The following is a 24,571-nucleotide window of genomic DNA, read 5'->3' on the forward strand; positions in this document are numbered from 1 at the left end:
GGATGACAACACAACCACATGTCAACGTGTTAGGATGTTACATTAGTTTAGAAAAAGGGACAAAATTATCAACACACCACTTTGCAACCATTGTTTTTAATAGAAAGATTTTATATTCTTTGAACCAGACAACCAGATGCCAGACATTTTTGGATATATTAAAAAAAGAAGAACAGGAAACAAAAATGACACAAAAATGGAATTATATGGTTTAGACTGTGTGGATTTAGTGGTCTCATATACAATTTTTTTCGTCACCAAGAAAGTGCAAATTCTCAAAAAAAAGAGAAACAAAACGAAAATCCCCCATATCCCCCCCTCCCTGCAGCTATCAACAGATATGGACCGACAGACTGCGATGCTGAAAAAAATTAAACTAATTTTGTGATGAGAATAGGGATTATTTAAAAAGTAAATCCACACTGAATCACGTCAGGGAGATAACGGCTGCTGTTGAAAAGCTGAATGATGCTTTACTTTCTGACCAAACTCGTGCCAATTAGTGAATTCACAGCAGGTATTCTGCTTCTTTTGTGATTCTCTGGTTGGGATAGAGCGTCAGGGAGGTGGTCAGATGTCCAGCAGAGCAACAGTTTCTGCCTCACGCGACTCTGTGCGCATTTACAGTTGAACTTCCAGATATGAGAACTGGGACGTGTTCCACCATCTTAACATGTACAGCAGGGAAAAAAAAAAAAAAAAAAACTCTGTAAAGAATTATCTTCATCATCACAGTTACAAATCAATCTATTATAAATAGTAGCCTATTTCTGTCTCTCCCAAGTTAAACCATTTACTGAACTATAGATTTATCGAACGTTTATTAGGATCAATATTATTCTTTTCCACTCTACTGCAACAATCTTGATTTGACATAGATGTTAAGGCCAAAAAACACATTTTCTGTTCTGATTTGCAAAAGTCCATGATGGTCATTTGGCCATTTCATCCATTTCATGTAAGTCCCACATGGATACCAGATCCAGCCTTTAACTGCACAGAGAGGGCGTTATTGCAGACAAAGAGATTCTGCAGTGGATACAACACTGCATGTTTAACATTCAGCACAGCTAGCCTTCTCAGAAAGCTTTGTAACTCTTATACAGGTTTCTTTTCAAGAAAATGAGTCTCCCAAAATGAGCTTGAATGACCTTACCCCCCACCCCCCCGGACGAGATCTGAGATAGTGAGCAGAGAGCAGGTATTGGGGGGGCGATGGAGCCCCCCCCCCCCACACACACACCACCATTGTGTGACTATGCAACAGCTGCATATGGTGGTCTAACAGAGATGTGTTTGTTTATGTTCAGCTGAGGTGGCAGCTCAAACCACCTTCAATCCAGATAGAAAATGTTCAAGTTTTTTTCTTTTTTCAATAATCATATTATTATTATTTTTGCATTTAAATAATCATCCGCACTGAGAAGACAAAACAAACAAATAAACAACAGGATCAACAATATAACAATAATAGTGATAACCTTAAAATAAAAGCACACAAAATTCAGGATGGCCTTTTCGCAAAGTGCTTTTTGTTACAATCGCAGAAGCTGAAAAAAGGCAGTTGGATAGCAGTACGCCGGGGGCCTTTTCAACTGTCTGTCAGCCTCTTAGTGGTGGGATAGTGAGCGCAGACAGACGGACTGAAACAGCCGACTGTCGTCTCCAGCTCTCATCCTTTACACCTGCCAAGATCACCAAAATATATGATGATCAATAGTATGAAGTAATGGAATATATCTTACTAATTGGTTTAAGGTGACTGAAAACTGAAACGGCAGATTTCCTCCAGACATTATCCAATCCCCTCCCTCTCTCGCTGATTCCCCTGCTGAAGGTGTGTGATCTTTGATTGAAGGCCAGTCGGCAGCAGAGACTCCGAGTCCACAGAGAGGAAGAGCGATGGGAGAAGAAAGTGAGAGAACATACAACGCTCTGCATCTGTGCTTTTCCAAACCCAACTCCTTTCAGAATTTTTTTTACCGTCTGACTTTTAAGACTGAATCTCCAGCGGCTTCCTTCCCTTATACAAACCCTGGATCTATATATCTTTATATATATTTAAATTTAATAGAGGGAAGTGTTCCGCTGTTAACCTTTATGGGAAGGATTATGTTCAATATTGGTATGAAGAAGAAAAGCAAAGACGGAGAGGGGGGGGTGATGAGACACAACCACAAACTGAGCTGAAACCAATGCATAGCAGTGTATTTTCCACCTGAGAAGAACTTACATAGAGACAAAGTAGATCAGCAACATTCTCCTTGTTGCAGTTCTCCAATCTGGTGACCTCCTATTGCAATTCACATCACACTGTGGCCATGCAATTCCTACCAGCTTAGAGTAGCAACGCTGAACCAATAAATAGTCGATCACCTGGGCTTTCTAACCTCATCCCTGAAAACAACTTCCAGCCTTCCCCTACCACCCGTATTAAATCCTCCTCCTCCCTGTACGCTAAACCTCCGAATCCCTCCAGACTGAGAGAGACTCCAAGTGCAAACTGTCCCCACTTGGCTGAGAGCAGCCAACAGACAGCAGCCAGCCTCTGAAGGACCCAGGGCTGTCTGTGTAAGTGCCAGAGCTACGCTGCGCACGGGGCCATACTGCATATGCTGCACTCAGCTTGGTGTGCACGGAGAGCCTCACGGAAAACACAGAGAAATCAGGTGTTGCGGCAGAATGACGCGGCAAAGCTAACAAGTCCCACTTCTGCCGTCATTGCAGTTCGCTGTGATAACAGTCATCCTGTCCAGCTTCAGCTTGATTATTTACAGTTATCATTGTTATCACATCATTGTTGGTCGTCTTTGTTTTATGGCCTTCTCAGATAGATTCACCAAAAGTCTTTGATAGCAACAAAGAAAAAAAAGAACATGAAGGTCAAATTGAAATCACCTCTGAGACTGTGTCAGTGACCTTGGTCTGGGGCTGAGGCTGGGGACGCACCAGTTCTGGAGCCACAGATGCTGATGGAGACGCAACTCTGATCTAGCGACTACGACTTTGTTATTAATAAATTCAAATTCAAACAACAGAATGATCAATTTCCGAACCAATCCAATTAGCTTTTAAACTTTTGGTCTTAAGTTATGGGTAGAAAACAAAGATCAGGGTGAACAGAAAAGGAGAGAGTGCAAGTTTTACCGGCCCCTGCCCAGTTAAAGCACCTGGTGGGTGTGAGCCTCAGCCACACACTGCACAATACCACTGTGTGGTAAACAAGGAAAATAAAAAATAAGCTTAGTGCTGCTCAGGCAAGGCCAAAAAGTCCCAGTCTGCTTCAATTAGAGAACATTAGACTTCAATTCAACCTTTTCAAAAAATGAAATCATCCATTTTTAGTGATGATGAAATTAACAGTGTTTAACAATAGTTGTAATCATCATTTTATCATTTTACTGAACATAAAACAAATCAAGATCCCATCTCTTCAGTTGAAAACAAGTCGGAATCAATATCATGCCACACGCTACATCTCAGCCGTCAGATCAGGATGTTTTCGAGAGGCTTTGCTACTGTTTAAGTGCCTAAATGTTTTTTTATTTGGAATATATTTAAATACAAAGAGCAAATATGATTTCCGGTCTTCCCACCACTTCTAGTTTCCATCAGAAGCTACAACCAGAATCTCTTTTCAAGAGACTTCAGATTCAACAATAAAACTCTATTAATCCAACATTAGATTGGTAGCTTTAAAACGTACAATGACTTGAATGCAAGCCATGCTTTCCTTTGGTATTTGTAGTTGTTGGACGTCTGTGTACTTCTTTAATATACTGTACATGATTATTTCTATGGAGGGGGTTGGATGGACTTTTTTACGAGACCATTGAGTGAGTTCACCACGCAGCTCCGTGCTCATGGAAACTCGCAGGCCTCTCTGAGGTCTCCTGCCCTTCTCCCATAAGCAGGACAAGGACATTTAACATTAGTGCAAACTTTTGCTCTCTCAGCTTAAGCACCATTTCCAGTGCTATCAGGCTTTATATCCATAACCCCACCCATGCACCCATTTTCCCCACCCTCCTGGCACAGCAACAAAAAACCTCTTCCCACCCCCCCATACACACACACTCACACACTCAAACACATACGCCTACGCAGTTACATGCACAGCCATGTAAAATTGTTAGAAAAAAACTGCTGTAGCACAACACGTTACTTTAAGAAAAGAAAGAGTGTAGACAGAAAAAAACTATACATCCTTAAGCCTCTGATTCTATCTGCCACATACAAAGAGCGAGGGAAAGTGAACTCAAGTAAATGTCTGCATGATTCCACACACATTTCTGCATATGCATCCAAGAAGAGGGCATCTGTGTGTGGCTTAGTCAGGGGAGGCCCAGTCTGAATAAATTATAGACATACTTTCAATATTTCTAGTCTATAGAGACTAAGATCGAGGGCAAAAAGCTTTGGTTAATCAACACACAACATAAGACATTTGGGGCAAATATGAAGGTCCAACAGAACATGTGTTTAAGATGGCTCACAGGTCTCAACAGGTAAAAAAAATCTGCCACATCAAATGGTTTTAAGGAGTGCATGGCGAGTACCACTATACATGAAGATCACAAAGCAGGTCGAGATACCCAGGTTGCATTGGTCTGCCTGTAGGAGCCAAACTGTGCAATAATAAACCCCATCTTTGTCATAACAGAGAAGCAAAAATAGAAACTCAAACTGCGAAGACCTCGCCAACCTCTGACAATGACCAACAAGAGTAAACGAAGATTTGTGCAAATGTGCACCGAGGGAGCTGTGAAGTAAACAAGCAACACTGTCCAATGAGTTGTTTTACAATATGGTATTTTTTTTTGCTTGTGTGGTACCGTGGACCTATTATCACTGTGGTTCCTCGGAGAACATGTGTAGTTATGAGAGGAGCTGGTGAACAGATGGGCTAGACACGAAGTTTGTTTATCCAAGCTTGTCCTGAGACCCTCCAGCCTGCCAGCCAGCATTGCATGCTTGTGCACACGCACAGACACACACTTTCTTTTTCATCTCCCTCATCCTTCCATCCCCCTTTCTTGACATTAAGACATAAAAAACACACTAGATTTATTTTTGACAACTAACTTCAAGTGCAATCCGTCACATGGATTAATTTAGTCATTTGTAAAGTCAGAACTCTCAACACGTTTGTAGCTGAAACCGGTCTGGCTTCTCTTTCTGAGATCGATTTAGCATAATCAAGGTTTCAATTTTTTTCGTTTTCTTGGCAGCTTGTCATCAAAAACTGAAAAGAACCAGCAAAGGAGCTTGACTTCAACCCCATGGGCAGAAGAAAGGACATATCTCATTTGCAAATGGTTTGTTTCTGAAGTACCCGTTTTGTTGACAAAAGTGCCCTCCTCAGGGACAAAGTGCATTCATAACCTGCCTCTTTCCAATCAAGGTGCAAAAGGGGACTGGTAGTTGAACTACAGCACGACTATTTAAGTTATAGGGGGGGGGGGCTCGAAACCCATATGTGTGATCTCCTCTATATTCAAAGGCTCAGTGTGCTGGCTTTGGAAATAATGTTGAGATTTAAAAATGGACAAATCCAGATGTAGGGAGTCACTGACAATATCTAACTGATGTATCAGCTCTAGTGTTTTCCCCTTCTCTACAGGATACCTGCACTCAGCAAGTGTGTGTGTGTGTGTGTGTGTGTGTGTGTGAGGCAGAGAAAGTGCAGTGGGGCTGGCAGCTCAGGGTGCATGTTTGAACAGGCTGTGGCTGACTCACACAGTGATGATGTGGCCAGAGGGACCCTGGCTGCCACGCACACACACACACACATGCACACAAACACACAAACATGTAAACACACTCGCACACTAAACTGCCAGTACCAGGCGTACTACCCACAGCAACACCAGACTCTAATATAATAATATCCCCTCCAGGCTGGTTCGGGGGCATTAGAGGACTACAGAGGGAGCGCGAGGGAGAGAAAAGGCCTGATTTGATCCCCTCCTGCCTGGAAACGTGGCTGAGCTGGGGGAGATTATTTTTTGGAATGCAACAGACATTGTGAGATCCCCCTCCCCTTCCCTTGTTCCCCTCCCCCCATCAACCAGCTGCAGCTGCGCTCCTATTTGGCCTCCCAACTTGGACAGGTATTTATTGCTCTCTTCATCATACAGGTTGCCTCACGGTTGTGTGGTCCCCAGGGCAAAAGAATTGGAATAAGCATGATACATAAACCTGCTCTCGCTCCTTCCCCGACACCAGCCCACTTCCTTTAAATATACCTCTCTCGCTCGCTCTCTCTCTCTCTCTCACACTCGCTCGGTTGGATATCTTTAGTAAAGCTGTGCAAACATAGAAAAAAAAGGTGCTCATCTTTCTCTTCTTCTTCGTATTCTTTGTCACTCTCTCACTTGGGCTCCCTGCCATTTCTTTTAACCTGCGGTTGGTTAAATGCTACCCGCGCCTTGTCACACAAGGACAGATTCCGAAAAACTGCAGTTAAGCACATTCATTCGATCGACCTCCTCATCCTTTGGGCAGGAACTATACATGTCAAGTGATTAGGACAAATGGGTGACTTATGTTTTTTTTGTTTCATCAAACATTCATACAGTTTTTTTTTCGTTCACCCGCAAGCTTCACTCTTTGAGAAATATGACATCAAGCCTAAGAGGAAAAAACCCGATTGGTAAGTACACCTCAGCATTAAGAAAGGACCAATGTCATATTTACCACCTGCTGTATATACATGTATACAATTATAAAGTGTCAAGTACCCGAAGCAGTCAACAAAAAGGAACGGAAAAAAAGAAAAAAAAATTAAGACAAAATCAAAAGGGAAAACAGAAATGCTGAAATTGCAGAATTGTGAGGAATAAGAGGCCATGTAGTCAAGCCAACAGACACATTGACGATGGTAGTGCTTTTAAAACACAATCCCTCCACCCCTCATTTTCCCTAGTCCTGCAATTGACGAGTCCCCATTAACGTGGATTCGACTCAAGGTCAATTTGTTTTTCAATAAGACAAACCTTAGATTCTGAAAATGCTTTTTTTAGAGTAAGTAACACTTCAACCAAACCCTCGTCTGAGTCTTTCTGGAACATTTAGAGAGAGAAAACTGTTGCATCAAAACTGTGGTGCGTTTTCCTTGCATATGCCATATTGTGGCAATGTTGTTTCTATGGTAACTGTACATTTCAGACCTGCAAAAGAATAGAAAAAGAGTTGTTTTCACCGGGAGGATTTGTCCTCGCTTCACCCGTACAGCAGCCAGAAGGTGCTTGACAGACACCTTGCTTAGAGCTTGAAGGCTGTGAGGACAAAACCAATAAAAATCTAAATCAACTGCATAGTTGTTCAGAGTTTCTTCGTATCTATTATACATTTGCCTAAGCCCATATGCCAATGTATAAAACCCCTAATATTATAAAGAAGGAAATGGCCCAGAAAGTGGACGTGATGGGTGTATGATGTGAAGCGTTCTTTGCTCTTTAACAGATACACAGACTCAAGTGCTTGCAAGTCTACTCTTTTCTAAAGTAAAAGGAGAAAGAAATATAAAGATTAGATTTTTGTGACACCCTGATTTGGTTTATAGAGGAATAGTTAGTTGTTAAATTGTTTTTTTTTTAAGTCTGTCTTTGCGTCTTTTTTCTCCTCTGTTCACTGGCCTGTCTCACAGGCAGTGCAGAGTGACTATGGTATCCAGCAGTGTCCTTGATGCCCCTGCAGTCTCAAGGCCCAGCCTCCCCAGCAAACTCCTGCAGCTGAGGACTGTGTGCACGAGCTCCAGCTACCCCCTCCATCTCCGCCGCTGAGGTTGCTTCTGAACGCCGCCGTCCCCTGATGGTACGAGGCGCAGGCCCTGTGTCGGAGCTGGGGCTCAGCAGACCCAACTGGGACTCAAGGTGCCCTGGCTCCCTCATCCGAGGCTTTCGACCTCGACGAGAGGGGATGCCGTTGCAGCCGTCCTTCTTGAGGTGGCGGTGCAGGTGATCGGAGCGCACAAAAGTCTTAAAGCAGCTTGAGCACTGATAGGGGCGCAGGCCTGTGTGTACACGCATGTGGTTCTTCAGGTCGTAGTTGTGAGCAAAGGCGGCTCCACATTGCGTACACAGGTAAGGCTTCTCTCCTGTATGCTTCCTCATATGAACCTTGAGCTTGTCCTGCCTGAGAGGGAGAAAAATAAACAAAATCAGAATCCGGATCAGAACACAGAGTTTTTAACATTTTGATAAACTAGAGGATTGGCTCACAACAAATTAAAATCACTTAAGAAACAAAGCTGGCTTCAAGTTTTCATTTCAGTGTCAGTAATTAACGAGGCTTCAAGCCATACCACGTAAATAAATACATATAGATCACTCAATATAGATTATTAATTTTCACATGTACCTGCAGTCATCTTAATATACTGTGGGTGGTTTCATTTTCTTAATAGGTTTTTGTGATCCAATAGATTGCTGCAAGGGGAAGCCTGACCAATTAAGGCTACATCTATATAAATACTTTTAAAGTCTCCATCCTGATGAGCGATCTAGCTTCATATTAGTAATAACCTCTGTCCATATCAACAGACCATTCACATATACTGAGCATTTGTTGCTGGTGTTACCAGGAAGCAGATTGTCTACTCTACAGTTGGTTACTTAGTTACAAGAAATAATATTAAACAAGACATAGCAACGATGCAAAGTAAAGCAGGTGAGTTGGAACTGTTTCTGACAGTAAGGGTTTTATATCTTGCATTCGATGCTACAAGTAATTTCCAAACATCTCAGTTTTTTGCATGTATTTACTACAATGCTCCCTGGAGATTTCAAGGTAAAAGGTTACAAGCCATGTTTCCAAACTTCTCTGCGTCAGTGAGTAGTGTAGACAGCAGTCGTAAACATGCCAACAGTGATGCGATTTGAAACTATAATAGACAATGAACATTTGATTGTCCTCTACAGCTGAACGTAGCTTGACAAAGCACTGAAATATATAAAGTGGGGTCCAAAGGCCTCCTGCTGCCACTTGAATGTAGTAACTTTTTAGTTATACCGCCACAAGCCATTTAATTTTGAATACGAATTTTGTGTCACTCAAATCAAATTGCTAATATAACAACTTTAAAAAAATGTATGAGTTCTACAACAATTCCACAAAGACCAAACAATGACTTGGCTGCTCTTAATCTAACGTCAGTCATCTCATTACTTCCTGAAACAATTTTTACTTCTTCCTGATAGAATGTCCACTAAACTTTATCAGGCTGCCTTGGTCTTTATCTGACTCTTGTCCCTCCACCCCCCCTTTATCCCTTACTATCTCTCTAGCTCCCGAGCTCTTAAATCATCTAACCCTTCTGCATCCAGGGCAGAGGGCTTCTAAATAAACAAGCGTGGATATAACAACTCCATTTGAACATACAAAGACACACAAATACACTGTGCATGTAATTGGATTAGCTGTCATACAAGCAAGCAAACAAATAAACCCACTGCACCCTTCAAGGTCGAAACAAACCGTGTCCCAAATATAGAAATTAACAAAGAAATTTGTATATAGGTGAAGTGAAACACACAAACACGAACTGGAGCCTTGGAACAAAGTGGCACACTGACAGAGGTGAATTATTTAAAGGACAGGAGTGATTTATTACCATGCGAGGCACACTCTTAACCCTGATCAAACAGGATTAAGATTACAATACCCCCTTCCCACTGCCGGTCGACTTTAGCTTGAAGGCAAATTCAGACTGGTCTTCCCTGCCCGTCATGCCAGCTGAGGCTCTGGGTATTACTAGCCCACTGCATTTATTTCCAACACAAGTCTTCTGATTATTTCATTACAAGAATGATTTCAAGGAAAAGACGCGTGTACTGAATACAGGGAAACCAAGTGGAAGTCCAGTTCCTTATACTGGCCCCATTTATCTGAGCGGCACATGGCAGCTTTCATTAGAGAGGTAAAGGAGTGACAGAGAGAGAGAGAGAGAGAGAGATAGAGAGAGAGAGAGGAGGGGGTGGTGTAACTACTCTGCCATGGGCAATAATCAACATAACCAGAGATCAAAAGTTCAAATTACTGCATTGGAGCACATAACCGTAGCACCACTAAGGGCCTGTGATCCCACTCTGTATCAGAGCACAGCACTTTATAGCAACCATCCACTAGATAACTACCATGGCACAGCCTTCTTTTATAGGACCCCTATGCTAAAATTCCAGGACTTTGCTATGAAGGCTGTCATCATAAAACAGACCTTTATAACCACCTGACCCCCCTCTCAGAGCTGGGATATGCTGCACGCCATTCGGATGAGCATTTGGCTACAATGTGACATTGTAATAACACCTGAGTAGGACTCAAGTCAGTCCACGGACAAGGTAAACATTTAGATTTACAAACTGCGTTGCCTCCTTAATACGAAGCTAAGTTGGTTAATGCTAATACTCCTCCTCTTGGCTTTGTGGTGTTTCCCCACTGCTGGGCAGTTTGTCTATGGTGCCAAGTCCAAGACTATTAGTACATGTGACATCGGGAAGTCACTTCCTTAATTAGGCTTACCTGGTAAAGCGCACTTTGCAGATGGCGCATTCATAGGGTTTCTCTCCCGTGTGCGTTCGGATATGGCGGGGTAGCTTGCCTGCTCCTTGAATGACCTTGGAGCATATGGGGCACTTCTGGAAGGCCTTAGAGCGCATCTTCCTCTCTCCTCCACCTCCTCCACCCCCACTGCCTCTCTCTCCAACAACCCTCTCTCCTCCTACTCTGTCTTGGCCAGTACTGCCCCGTGATAACCAGGGTGGCGGCACACCATGTGTCACAGCAGCAGAAGACGTATCCTCATGCTGTGTGCTGTTAAAATAATTCAAGTAAAATTCCATGTCTGGGTCGTCCCCATCTCCTAGGTCCTCCCCGGTTGTTGCGCGCTCCTTTTGCCTCTCGATGGAGTCCATCATCTGCTGCAGGAGGGCACTGGCTGAACCTCTCTCCCTCGCCATTTCCTCCCTACCACTGTCCTCCACTTCGGTCTCCTGCCCCAGCCTTGTGTCAGGTGGGAGGTAGAGGTGCCCGTTCTGGGATGGTGGGTAATAAGACGACCCCAGGCTTGCTCCATTCCCCTGCAATGCCTCCCCGTCCTCATCTTCCTCGTCATCCTCATCCTCTTCTTCTGGCTCCTGCGTTGGGGCCTGGGCCAATGCGAGTGCCAGGGGGGAGTAGTACTCACCAGGGCCACCAGGAGCCCCGTTGCTAGGGCCATTGCCGTGGTTAAAGTGCAGGTGTGTAGGCAGGTCCCTGAGCTCTGGCGTGCTGCAGCTGCTGCTCCAGTGCGCCCCTCTCTGGAAGTACTCCAGGTACTCCCGGGCCCGAGCCCGGTTCCCCTGCTCCTTGCCACCTCTGCCCTTTCCCTCCTTATGTTCATCCTCATCTCGTTGCTCATTGCCCGCCTAGTGAGAGACAATGGGAAACAAAGAAAGTGAGCGAGAGGAAATGTAAGTTCATATAATTGTGTGCAAAGAAAATAGACAAAAGCACAATAGCAAAGCACAAGTAAAAAGTAAAACACAAAACAGGAAAGAGCTATATTTACAACTGTAATGACTGTCGGCATGAGCAGATCGCATGTACACGCACAGGCTAAGTATGCTTGTGGGTACATGCATTTGCAGTCAGAAAATAAAAGCTATTTTGCTGAGCAATTTAACAACATCTACAAAGTCTTCCTGTTGAATTGTTTTTGGCTTTTTAATCAAAGTAAACAAAGCTAAATGTTGCATTCGAAAAATTTGAAATATGTGTCCACAAACTGCAATGTAACAAGTAGGGATTACGTAAAGCAGTAAGTATTCAGACACAACATACCGCAGCTATACTTGATCATGTACAAGTGGTGCTGCTGTATGCTGTGTCTCTAGTCTGTGAAAGCACATGCTGTCCCTCCACACAAACTATTGGCTCAGAATGAGTAAGTGTTGTACTAACCACAGGTCTGTGGGCGTGTGTTGGGCATAGTGATTGAGACTGATAAAGGCTGTGATGCAAGTTTGACTTCGCTGACTATTTAATGAGGGGATTTATTGATGACCAGACAACCCATTCTATAAGTGGCTAAGGCATGAAAAAAGATTTTGAATAGATTATTACCGGTCTACAATATATTAATTGTGCTGGTTTCCTACAGGGTCTGTGTTTAGCTATTCAACACTTGCTTTTTGAGTCATCAACTCTCAAAGGCAGAGCAGTTAAACTGTCCTTTCAAAATTCGACTTCAAATTCAACACATGTCACTTCTAGTACAATAACGATCTTGTACCGGCGGGGAGAGCACTTTGGTGTCCAGCAGGTGAGTACAGACGTCCTGGACAGGTGAGATCTCCAGGAGGCGAGCAGCGGCAAGGATGTCCGCCACACTGCTGTGGCTGACTGTCAATGTGGCTGTGTAGGCAAAGTCCAGCAACGCTCCCAGAGCCTCCGCTGGCGCAAAGTCGATGTTGTAGATGTTTTGTTGGTCGGCAGCGGCACCTGAAGTGAAGAGCTTGTGGAAGTATGAGCTGCAGGAGGCCAGGACGGAGCGGTGTGCAGGAAACTCCTGATCCTGAGTGACCAGGAGCACGTCGCACAGCAGGCCAGAGAGCCGCTGCTTGTTCAGGCTGCCCAGGATGTCGGCGCTGTGCTCGGGGAAAGGGATCCCCACGGGGCCTTCCTCCGCCTCGCCCGGCCCTCCTCGCCCTCCTCCGCCCCCGGCGCTTGCTGTCCCCCTGAGCTGCTTTCCGCCCCTCCCACCAGCTCCTGACGACATCTTCCACCAGCCTGCCGCCGAGCCGCCTAGCACAGCCCCCACCCGTGTATCCGTCCTACCGTCTGTGCGTCTGCCTGTCTGAGGTGGGAAATAGTTTGGATAGAGGGATGGATGCCGGAGAAAGAGAAGAGAAAGGAAAACTTTTTTAGAATCACATCATGACATTATGTGGATATGGGTCTTTTCACAGCAGACATTTTGACATGTGACAGAAGGACAGTTACAGGTGCTCAAACATTATTAACGTCATTATTTACCCCCGTGGTTCTCCAACTGTAACATGTCAAAATGTCTGCAGCAGAGAGACAGAGGAACATGGATTCATGTATTCCCCATAGTGACAAATCTAAACCAAAATGCATTCATTTGCAGATAGGGGTGAAAAAAGATTAGCCAACATGTCATCTGGACCTCAGACTCAGAGAAAGAGTATGGCTGGTTGTGTCTTGTGTGGAGAAATGTTCGACTTGTTGGACTGGAAACATTGTACAGTAAACAGAATACAGATCCTTGGCACAGATATCCACTGTCCACAACAGAAGCCCCAAAATATTGGCTGTGCCCCCGAAGGCAACGTCATCAGGCAAAAAAAAATCTGCTCTAATTCTTGAAAATTAAAAATGTAGGAATAAGGAGAGCTTAGTTCCTCACAGTTCACAACATACAGGGAGTCTGCAATGTAAACATAAGTACACTCTACGACAAAGTTGGGTCATATTAGGTTACGTAGCAATTAGCACGGGCTCTGCAATTAGCATGTTTATAGACTATGCGACATCTGTCAGTCTGCGACACTGGAGACAGCATGAACTAGTTGAAACTAAACATAAACACTATAGACCTCTTACACAGCAGCCATTGTGACAGGAAATAGGAGGTAAACACAGGTGTTCCTAATGACATTAAGGGGGTTCTGTTCTATTTAGGTACAGAGCGTTAATGTGCTTACAATGGTGACACAATTCAATTACAATTCACATTTGTGTGTTTACAAGTCCTTAAGTAAACTGTGCACTGACTTGTACAGTCTCTGCATTAAACCCAAGATGATTATTTTTACATTAATATCTTAGCAATATCTTAGCTTCTGTGATAATGTGTTTTTATATCTATGCCACCAATATCAACATTCCTCACTGTGATGTGTTTTTATACACACAAAAAAATATAATTAAAGTAAGGTGGGCCTCATTTAAACTACACAATGAATGCTTTACATTTGCCGCATATGTTGAATGAAGGATTAATCTGTTTTGAAAGCAGTAGCTCAGGTAAGGAGCCAAAATATTAAAGCATCCCAAACCGACAATATAAACATTTCACTGCCTTTTGCTGGACCCAAAAGCCCTGAGTGAGTATCAATCTGCTTACAATTGATTTAAAACCAATCTACTGGCAAAACAGGCTGTTTACACATCGAGTACAAAATTGTACAACACCAAAAGTGTGACAATGTGCAATCATTAAGTTTCTAATGGCACGGAATAAAGTGTGGAATAAGGCCAGGCTTGTTACCGGTTACAGTAGGGTGTGTATATAACTATGGTTATGTTTATGTGTGTATGTGCAGGTGGCTGGGTGCATGTTTCCTTACATGCCTACTTCTATAGGTGTGTGTGCATGCACCCGTGCAAGGAAGCAAGTAAGAGGTCGTGTAGGACAGATAGACAGAGGGCAGTGGGGATCAGAGTGCATGCTGGGAGCTGGGCTGTGCAGCTTGTGCACTCTGTTAGTGGAGAGGCAGGGAGGGACGAGAGGGAGGTGGAGGAAAAGGGGGGGGGGGGGGCGAGTGAGGGAGGGGGGGCTGCCAGAGCAGACCCTGTGGAAAAACTCCATGGGAGGAGGAAGAGGACACGCAACAAGCTGCGAGGGAACAGTATTAAAAAGGGAGGTTGTCAATCCGGTCTGAGCTGGTTACCCCACCCTGTACTGTGTGCCAAGTTTCAGGAAAGGCTGTCCCCTCGCGCACGTGTGGGGGGAGATTAAAATCATCGACTGAAGCCGGCGCAGTCGGAGGGGAGTTTGGCCATCCACGATTTCTCTATTAACACACTCACACACAGGCAAATACGTTGGCATCACAGAGACATCAAGAAGTTGCAAAGTTCACATACACGCAACTCAACACATATAGGCCATCTCCACCTCCAACCCTCCCCCCTTCTCCATCTGCCAGGAAGGCCCAGCGGGGGGTGAGGTTAAGGGTGGAGTTAGGGATGGTGCTGATTGAGGATGCGTTCAGTTTGCTGCCCTACATGAGCAGGTCATTCAAATGACATTCCTTCAGACCAGCCCTCCTGGTATGTTTGTGCACTACACCAGGCAATCTAACCTGCTCAACCTGGCTGCCTGTCCTCTTCCACACTGGCTCACCTGCGTTCACCTCTCCTTTTCTCTCCACTGTTATGTTATGTTCTCCCTTGTTAGAAGCAACGCCTATCTGTCTCCACACCTTGAGATCTGGCAACATCTGTGTCAGTTAGAGACCGCTGAAAGGCAGGCCAGTGCATAGAGCCGACTTTTATTCCAACTTATCATGATCACCTAAATGGATCAATAATTATTCTTAATTTAGGCAAAGCTTCAAAATAGCAACAGGATCATTCAACTAAAAGTTTGAACATTCAAATAAAGCAGGTAATATCTAGAACTACTTTTTTGTTTGACTAAGGGTAAAAAAAAACAGCTCTTGCTCCTCAAAGTACGTCTCCCTTAATTCAATTCTATTTTGATGGGAAGCTGACCACAAAGGCACTGCAAACTCTCCCAATGTCTTTCATAGAGCTCAGATGAAAAAGGAGAGTCAGACATGGCATGAGCTAATTTTATTATCCAACTCCTCATCTGAATATGCCGAGAGAGGGGAGGGCAAAGACAAAGAGGTACGACACAGGGGGGGGGGGGAGAGCTGAGTGCATTGGAGATGGCAGAAAGAGCGAGAGAAAGGGCAACCGCACGGCTGTCGGTCACGTCCTTCACAGGTGGAAACAGATCTCTGAGCCCATCACCAGACCGGGCATTGTTGCAAGCTTGTGTATTGCGTTATCCCTAGGACATACACAGCTGACCCTGGGTCACGGCTTTGTGAGGTAAAGACGCTGAGCAGAGAGGAGATAAAACACACACACACACACACACACATGTACACAAACTTGATTCAGTGCCAACAAAGCATGGAGGGACTGCTCTGTATGCAGGAGTCACCTGTCCCCAAATAACCCACAAAGAGCACTAAGAAAGAGGAAACAGTGCCACAAACCTGATCCTGACACCTCCTCATGGCTTGAAACATTCCTTATCACTAATTCATGCCTATGGGTGACAAGGCCCGCAGCCCAGCACAAGGCAGCCCAGTAACTGTCTGTTCCCCTGCACGCGCTCCACTTCCAGGGAAGGGCCTTCTCTCAATGACCGGTCCTCGAGCACCCACGCCTGCTTTGCAAGTCAAACAGCCGCTCTAACGCAGGATCCACCCATCCCATCCTCGCCCTGATCACCTCCATTTCTTCCGTAGCGTCCCTCTAGCGCTTCCACTGTATCTACGCGCAGCAGGGACAGATATCAAAATTACGTTTCAGGGCCGAAACAACCAACAACCGTCAGCCTTTCCGCTGTTTTCTCAGTTGACTGTGCTGTGCATGTGTTCTTAATATCTATGCCAAGTTGGTCACACCCAGTTTGCCTGTCATTCACAGACAAACACGTTGACACCAGGCAGTGGTTGCAACTAGTAAAAGCAGTCTTATTTGGCCCGATGTGTATCATCTATGGAAAGCCTGCAGAATTTCCACTCTCAAAGTAGCTGTCTTTGGCTGACACATACCAGTCATTCCTAAATACAAAGGAACAAACTGTTAACCCTGTGCAACCTCAGATGTTTCTTAGATAGATGAGAAAATTATTGTTTACTGGCTATTTTTAACAGCTGCGGCCACAATGTCAGGTTTCACCAAACTCAGGGAAAGCATCAAGTCCAGAAAATTGAGAAAATATTAAAATCAGTAATTCCAGTGGATACTGCACTGTGCTTTTCAGTTCAACTCGACTGAATTTGAACGCAAATCATCCCCTTCGTTTTGCTTTTTATTCCAAACTTTCAGTTACTAGTTCCTTCAAAGAGTGATTGAATCATAAAAATCTGCAATTCAAATACAATTCAAAGCTACTGAGTAATCCAACTTTTAAAGGAGAAATAGAACAAACACAACAGAATAACGGATCCCTTGAACAATACATGTAAATAGAGCACAGATGAGCCACCTTTTAGCAATGAAATACAGAGCAGGTTATTATCTTATTGCTTTTACAAGAGTACAATTCTATCGTAGGTTACTTCTACACACTACTTCATATATTTCAACCACAATTGTTATTATTAAAGTAGGGCCAGAACTATAAACAACTGTTAAGTCTTTATATGAGACGGCAGGTTGAAGGATTTGGTTGGCCCTTTGCTCTTGTCTGCACTTCCCTGCCCCTTTTTTTTTATCATTTCTCTTTTTCCTATCATGGCCTTGTTTTACTGACTATCTCAACTGGCCTCTATGACAACAAACCAGTCCATACCTATATTCCTGCTACAAGCAAATCACTTCACTTAAGTCAAGAACGTTCAAACTTGGACCCAAGAGGATATTGCAAGATATAAAGAAATGGGGAGGGGGTAGCAGTTCCTAGGAAAAGTGGATTTTGAACAAGTGCCAAGGCCAAGTGACTCACTACTGCCAGTTGTGAAAAGGAAACCTGATTGGTCGTATTGGGAGTGAAGCAGGAAGAGGGCACGTGACTGATAAAACTGAAGTTTAGAGGGCTGGTCTAGGCCTGGCAGCTTTTCACTAGAAACTAACCAGGAAGTTCTGTCAAAGCACAGACACAAAGCCAGTGAAAAGGTAGTGGGCGAGGCAGGGCGTTAAACTCACAAGCTCACTCATAACTCCTGAGTGCATGGTGGCCTAGGAATCCGGATCAGATGTCAATGATAAGCTCAAGAGATCTCATTCAGTTACCTGGTGTAACCTGCTTCAGTCAGAGGTGACCGCCCATTAGTTGAGCAAAGTTTAATGTGAGGAAGGTGGCAGGGGATTTTATGATGTCCTTATAAACGTCTGACGTTTAAGGTGCAAGATAGCAGAGGAACTGGAAAGTGAAATCTGTATCTATTTCTATTCCCCGACTCTACATGTAGCTGTGCTTTTTTTTTTCTACTTGTTTGTATCAGTCAGACCCACTGTATACCCACAGGCTATAGTAGATAAAAACAGTGCACAGAAAAACAAGAAACAACATTGTAATTCAATCCAACATGACAGCTGACAATTACTACTTTTGCAAATCTTGCTGTTTTTACATTGTACAACAGCAGAAGGATGGTGATTAAATTATAAGGTCATTTTTAAATCTATAGTTTATTTTGATTATTTGTTTCTCTGTAGAAAAATTAACCCCAAACCACATCCTAATTGCCACCAAGGAAGTTGTGTTTTTGTCTTTGTTGTTGAAGCAGACTGTTGGTGGCGCTATACACTCTATGAGTTCAATTCTAGTTACAGCAATATGAAGGAGTTTAATTTCACATCACAAAAAGGTACAGCAAAGAAACTTGAAGCCGGGTTTGAGACAACAAAAACAGCAAAGGTGTTTCTGTTTGTGCGGTCACTGTATGTAGAGACACAACAGTGCAGTGACATTATCAAGTGAATTCATTCATTAGTTTCATAATCTTAAGTGTAGCCTATAACTCATATATAATTTAGATCACTCTATACTTTTGTCTTTTGGTGGATGATTCCAAGTCATGAGTTTCATTCTGACAGATGTTTTGGTACAGTAGTTCCAGTGCAATACAACCACATCAATCGTCTGAGTTACTTTTAGCCTTTGTGACATGCTCTGACACTACCATGCTGCCAACCAGGAAGTGGACCAAAACCTATCACATGGCTTCAGAGACAGCGCTACAAGCCCAATGCAGTGGTGGCCAGCAGAACCCAGGCTGGCCAGTTGGTCAATCCGCAGGCCCGACGTGCCCTGGCTGCGCTGCTCTGTGCATGCGCAGCCCAGCAGGGAAGGAGGACTTCCTGCGAGTCTGTGGCGAGCGTGTAACAGAACCCGCTCTGTTATCAGATGACCAGCTCTCTGCTTGCTTGCTCTCTCTGTCCCTACTGTCTGACCCTCTCTTTCTCTCTCCCTCTCTTTCTCTCATCTGTCGCTCTCATCTCATCATTGCTCCATCTCTGTCTCAGACTCTGCACAGAACCCACCCCACACCACCCACTTCCCCTTTCCACTGCTGAGGATGCAAAGCAGCACGGACCCACCCACCCTGCTGTGTCTCGCCATCCATTATTGCAACCCACCCATCCTTTCTTCTGTTTCATCCCAAACCAATTCACTACATCAACATGCAGACAGTGTCTTGTTGGTCACATATCTGCCTCCTGATCAGTTAGCCTTTCTGCTAAATTGACAAAGCTTCTGGTTTCTGTAATACACCCCTTATTATCGATATAACAATAATGTTGTTGACAAAAGCCCGCCCCTTCAACTAATTGATGTTTTCATAGAATATTTAAATATAAAAACCCACACCTAAAGACATCATCTAACTTAAAAAGTCTAGTCTAGTTTCACCCCCACCCTGAAAAACATCCCAGCCTCTTACTATCCCACTCTAATTTGATCAGGTTGTGTTGGCCTCTCCATAATAAATGTCCCAGAAGAGAACAGAAGAAGCCCCTTTACTCCCCCCTAGACTTCAGCACAACAACAGTAAAACAACAGAGAGGGGTCTGTCTGTCTAGTCAGGCTGGAAGCTGTGGTATACTGAGCAGCTGACCAGGGGAACCAAACATTACAGGGAAGTGAAGCTGCATTTACTGAGGGAGAGTCCGATCAAAGTATTTAAACTGTGGACAAAATGTGACAAACATATTAGTACAGAAACACGGCAGTAGAGAGATGATGGCGTGAAGTACAGATAAACTCAGCTCTGTATCCTTCCATATGGCCAACAATACCTAATTTCACCACATCAAAACTACTATGAAAAAACAGAATGACTGCTGCATGTAGTATATTGTATGCAGCCAGCGTTTCACTCTGAAATAAAACCTCAAACTGCCACGGCGACATCACGCAACCTGTCTTCACAGTCTGACTGAACCTGCTAGTTTCAGGCCATAGTGGTGCAGGCACAAACATACAGGAATATCAAACTGTATTCAGCCTCACCGCCAAATTGATGGGTGGTGTCTTGGACCTGCCCACAGCCACTGAAGTCCCCTGCAATTCCCCTGGAGTCTATTGTTGGTAACACAGATGCACACACATGCTCGCACACAAGCACACACTCACATACACAAACACATATGGCGTCCTAGTTTAACCTCTTGCTGGAATTCACTTGAACCAATCATACTGTTCTCCCATAGTGGTACCTAGTCAAAAGCATAGAGGGCTGCATCCGGTCAACATTTACTGAAACTAATATTTTTTCTGTGACATTGAACTCAATAAGGAATATGTCATCAGCGCTGTCTGCTGCTGCCTTCTGAGATGCATTCCTAACACTTTCCCAGCACTTGGGCGTCTTCGTGTTCTTTGCGCTCCTCGTACCCTCTCCTTGCCCACACATTTAAAAGAACGGGTTCAGCGAGTATGCAAAGCTAAAAATTATGCATCTAGTTATCGAGCAAGGCAGCTGGGGCTGCTGTGAAGTCTTTAAAACCACGAGCCACAAGCAGGCAGGACATGACAGGCGAGATTAGAATCTGCTCTTAACAAGATGCTGGTGAGGAAAGGGGGGTGGGGGTAGTGGACTGGGAGAAAAAGATGTCATGAGATTGACCATGGTGTGAGTAGCTGAGGAAAAGCTGATATCAAGCGACAAACACACACATGTTCTCCTACGTAAAGTGCACAAAGTAACCAGAGCTTAAGTTAAATTTCAATATTGCATGAACTTAACTGAGGCAGCTTACCCTCCCAGGGAAATAGTTGTCACAAGATGTGTCACATATTCTCCCCTTCGGCAGGAAGACATGTCACTCACTGAGGCTTTTCAAATAAACCCAACGCCCCACCTGTGCTCCTGTACTGTCAGCTACAGCGTGGTCGCTCTGTAGAAAACATTTTGATACAGTCGTCTCTGCGGAATGACTTTAACACCCTAAGTACCGATGCACGCCATGCAACTGTCTACATCTTTTCAGTCCACAAATTAAATTAATCGGATGGAAACAACACTGATGCATCATGAGCTTGCAAGCTCACAGTTAAAAAGTTAGCCTGATAAAAACTTAGAGACAACAACTGTTCTCCTGAGCAGTCTTTGCAGCACCTTACACTCAGCACTGACCTATTTGCCGTATTCACTGCTTTAACTGCAAGTGGGTCAAGAACTCTGAACTTTATCAACACCCTTCTCTCTCACACTCTCTTTCACACACAGCATGTTATGGGCTTCATTTCCTTTGCTTGCCTCTCTTGTCCTCTCAGCCACAGTCTAAAGACACAGTATGTGTGTGTGTGTGTGTGTGTGTGTGTGTGTGTGTGTGTGTGTAATTGAGTGTGTATGTAGATGTCTTTGGTGTGCTTACCAAATAGGCAGAAAATGTGTCCCGGGCCCTATCTGACTCCCCTGCCTGTGGCCCAGCTCTGCTGCCTCCGTCTCTGGGCAGGGCTGCAGCTCTACCAGACAGGAAACTTGCGAGTGGCCCTAGTCATACAGGCAAGCCCTTGCCTGATCCCACACAAACAGACACTTACCACCCCCCCACCCCCACCACCACCACACCCCCCGCCCCCCAACACCGCCACCCCCCCCCCCCCCCTCTATTTTCAGCCCACAACTCTGCTCCGCATCCCCTTCTCTCATTGGCCTGACAGCTGCTCATTCACCACACCTCCTCGTCAGGATAGGCTGGCGGCTGTTCCCTTTCCTGGATGGCCAAGGGCAAGGCACTCTGGGATGTAGAGTTCCAAAACCACATATGACTCGCTTTGTAGCCCCTGCTGTGGACTACGAGTCCCAGTGCTCCGTGCCCTCACCACCCCCACTATCTCCAAGCCTGCTCTAACGTAAGCACTCAGGGCTGAATTATACACTACTGTATGTTGCTAGCAGGCTGCCAGGTATTAAAGTACAGACCAGCCATCAAACAGGGCCAAGCTTCGTATGAGGAAAAAAACAAAACACTCCAACCTCAACTGTCACAGCACTAAGCAAACATCACAAGTGATTTCATTCACAAGCTCATGACAGAGTGACATTTCACCACAGTTACAACTCCTGACCTAAATTATGAGTTACTGCTCTTCCAAACAGACTAATGCCACCATGACATGCCCTGCGCACACAGTACTCAACTTGCCCCTGCACTGAGCATTTCAATCGCTGCTGTCTCGAAAAAGTTTTCTGCAATTACTTGTGCCATGTCCAAAAGAATTATTTTCGGTTTCTCCTGCTCCTCATTCAGTGCCCCCCACCCCCGTCCTCCTCCTCCTCCTCCTCTAAGTGCTTCCACCTGCCTGAAAAGTTAATGCCTTGAACACATCCTATAAACTTTACCTCAAGATCCCTCAGAGGTAAAGAGCAGTGCAGAGGAAGTACTTTAGAAGGATTTAAAAAAAAAAAAGAGGAACCTTGACTGGGGAGTACTGCTGCGACCCACCTCTCCTCATCGGCCAACCCCTCCACCCTGCTCTCCTTTCTGTCCCCCTCCCTCATTCCTCCCTCTCTCCTCTCCTCCTCTGCCCTGCTCCCCTCTGGTCGACAGGCCCAGGGCAGACAGCGGGGGGATGGCAGGGTGCCTTTAGCTCACCTGCGATGGCCGTGGTGGTGCTTATTGTGGGTTAGCTCAGCCCTCTCCTCTCCTCCTCTCCGGAGCTCTCTCTCTCTCTCCCTCTCACTGTTGTGCAGCTTAAAGCCCCGTATGCGCTAACCAAGCAGCAGCAGATCAACTCAATTCCCTTCCTGGTTTCTGGAGGGCAAAGAGGTCCCTCCCTTTCTCTCTCTCTCTCCCTAACTCTCCCTCCCTCTCTCTTAAAGAAACAGCATTCGTCCTACGTCTCCCCTCCCTCCTCCCCCTGTGAAGCAAAAGTTAACGAGAAATATGTTTGCGCTCAAAAGTGGACAGTTATTAAAGTCATAAACTTAATCAGAGATAACACAAATCATTAACCCATACCTTTCCACTGTGTGGTTTCACAGAGGATGTCAGCCTGTGTCTCCCTCTGTGGACATTCAAAAGCATGGTTTAAGCTTAAGCTGAGTTGTAACCCATGTCCTTTCTCACACGCCACATCTCCCAGTACTGCTTTGCTTGTCTATGTGAATTGAGTCGCACCCATCCATCCCATTGCCTGAGGTCATGGTGTCCCATCCCAAAAGCAAGCCATGGCACATTCCAGCACAAACAGTAGGGGCTGCCAGCTACCCCCTTGATACTCAGTATGGCTCAACCCAGTCTCTGTACATAAGGCTGCCAAGCTCCAACAGGTGAGGCATCAAAGAAGACGTTACTAAGCTGAAAAGTGGCTCCTGGTGGAGAATGGCAAGTTCCCATGTGTAAATTTACAGCTCATGCGCTTCATGTTGCGCCACTTCCAGCCTCCCACTGCACGCCCCCACGGCGAGTGCAAGCCAGCTATTGTGGCACGGAGTGGGATGGAGCAGAAGATGTAATCGATGCTTCTGTTGCAACATTTACCATCTCAACGCGCCTGAATGCACCTTAATACACACACAAGAAAAATCGACTTTACACAGTGTCTCTACCTGTGAATAGTTGCTCTCTGCCAGTCTCAGGGGTGTGTCCCACGGTGCAGCGGGGGCTTGACACTGGCTTGACTCTGCTCTGATAACCTTGCAGGGGGAATCATGGAGTAAGGAAGAGGCAGTGGCACAACCTCTGTGTAGAGGGCACTGTTCAGCTCTGTCTCTATATGCATATAGGGTTTAAAGCTTCAAAATGACTATAAGTACATGCAAATTGCAGCATTTGGACGTGTGTTGCCATCTCTTGCTATAATCTGCGATGCTAAATGAAGAGGATGCAGGTGGATAAGTTGTAGCCTAAGTGAAATGTAAACAGCAGGATATGCACTTCCACAAAAAGACATAATATTTACACAAGTTGCCTACTACTTAGTTTTGCTTTAATTACCCCCAGTGAAAATGAGCTGTTGTAAGCCCATGGCAGTCTGAGGTGAAGTCAGACATTTTTAGAGCCGTGTCGCCCTTCAGTCCAATATAATAGAGTCCAGACACCCCGCATCAGACCTGTGTTTGTCATGACACTCTGAATAAATGGGCTTCAGCCACTAGGAAGGGCTAAATGCTAGCTAGTAGCCATACATGTCTGTTTCAGGCTGTGGGCCTGATGGACACTTAATGAGGTCAGGAGTTAGCAGGTTAGCTCATACCTGCTTCTGTGAGAACGTGGAGTTTAGGCTTCATCTTTATTCTGACCTGACTACCATTCTATCTATTTCATTAGTAAGAAACAAACCGTGACACCACGCTGAGTTTCTTTGTCACTTTAAGACTCGTTCCTCCTTTGTTTACCTGTTGAGATGCGGAGGCAGAACCAAACCCACCGGACCCGGAAACACAGTTCCACGCACCGGTAACGTTAACTAGCTTAACATTTCAAATGAAAAGTCCACTTACCCTCCATAACTTCATCAAAACTCCAACTCGTGCTCCAACTCTCACAACGGTGCGCAGTCCGGTCACCGACGATGAGCCACGAGCACGTGGGTCCACTCAAGCCCAGATGTTGTTGCTATGGTGACCTGCACTTTTTAGCG

General features: G+C 44.9%; 1 protein-coding gene across 2 annotated transcripts; it reads right to left on the reverse strand.

The window, feature by feature from the left end:
• Window positions 1–80: 80 nt before the first annotated feature.
• zbtb7a (zinc finger and BTB domain containing 7a) lies at window positions 81–23,349 on the reverse strand. 2 transcript variants are annotated; one of them, XM_053430009.1, is made up of 4 exons: window positions 22,948–23,349; window positions 12,275–12,838; window positions 10,525–11,408; window positions 81–8,139 (listed from the first exon to the last, which is right to left on the reverse strand). In XM_053430009.1, exons 1-4 carry the CDS (start codon window positions 23,011–23,013, stop codon window positions 7,704–7,706), a joined length of 1,950 nt encoding a protein of 649 aa, XP_053285984.1. In that variant the 5' UTR covers window positions 23,014–23,349; the 3' UTR covers window positions 81–7,703. The 2 variants fall into 2 exon arrangements, with proteins under 2 accessions (XP_053285984.1, XP_053285985.1); XM_053430010.1 differs by lacking the exon at window positions 22,948–23,349 and adding an exon at window positions 16,020–16,578.
• Between the last annotated feature and the right edge of the window lie 1,222 nt (window positions 23,350–24,571).

The sequence above is a fragment of the Pleuronectes platessa genome, chromosome 9, assembly GCF_947347685.1.
Source record: "Pleuronectes platessa chromosome 9, fPlePla1.1, whole genome shotgun sequence".
Taxonomy (NCBI): Eukaryota; Metazoa; Chordata; class Actinopteri; order Pleuronectiformes; family Pleuronectidae; genus Pleuronectes; species Pleuronectes platessa.

Excerpts from the sequence above, each read along its gene's own strand:
- zbtb7a (XM_053430009.1), bottom strand. The coding sequence starts at position 23,013 with ATGCTTTTGAATGTCCACAGAGGGAGACACAGGCTGACATCCTCTGTG. Across the intron at positions 12,839-22,947 it reads TGAAACCACACAGTGGAAAG|ACAGGCAGACGCACAGACGG; the intron begins GTATGGGTTAAT and ends TTCCCACCTCAG. Across the intron at positions 11,409-12,274 it reads CCAAAGTGCTCTCCCCGCCG|GCGGGCAATGAGCAACGAGA; the intron begins GTACAAGATCGT and ends GTCTCTCACTAG.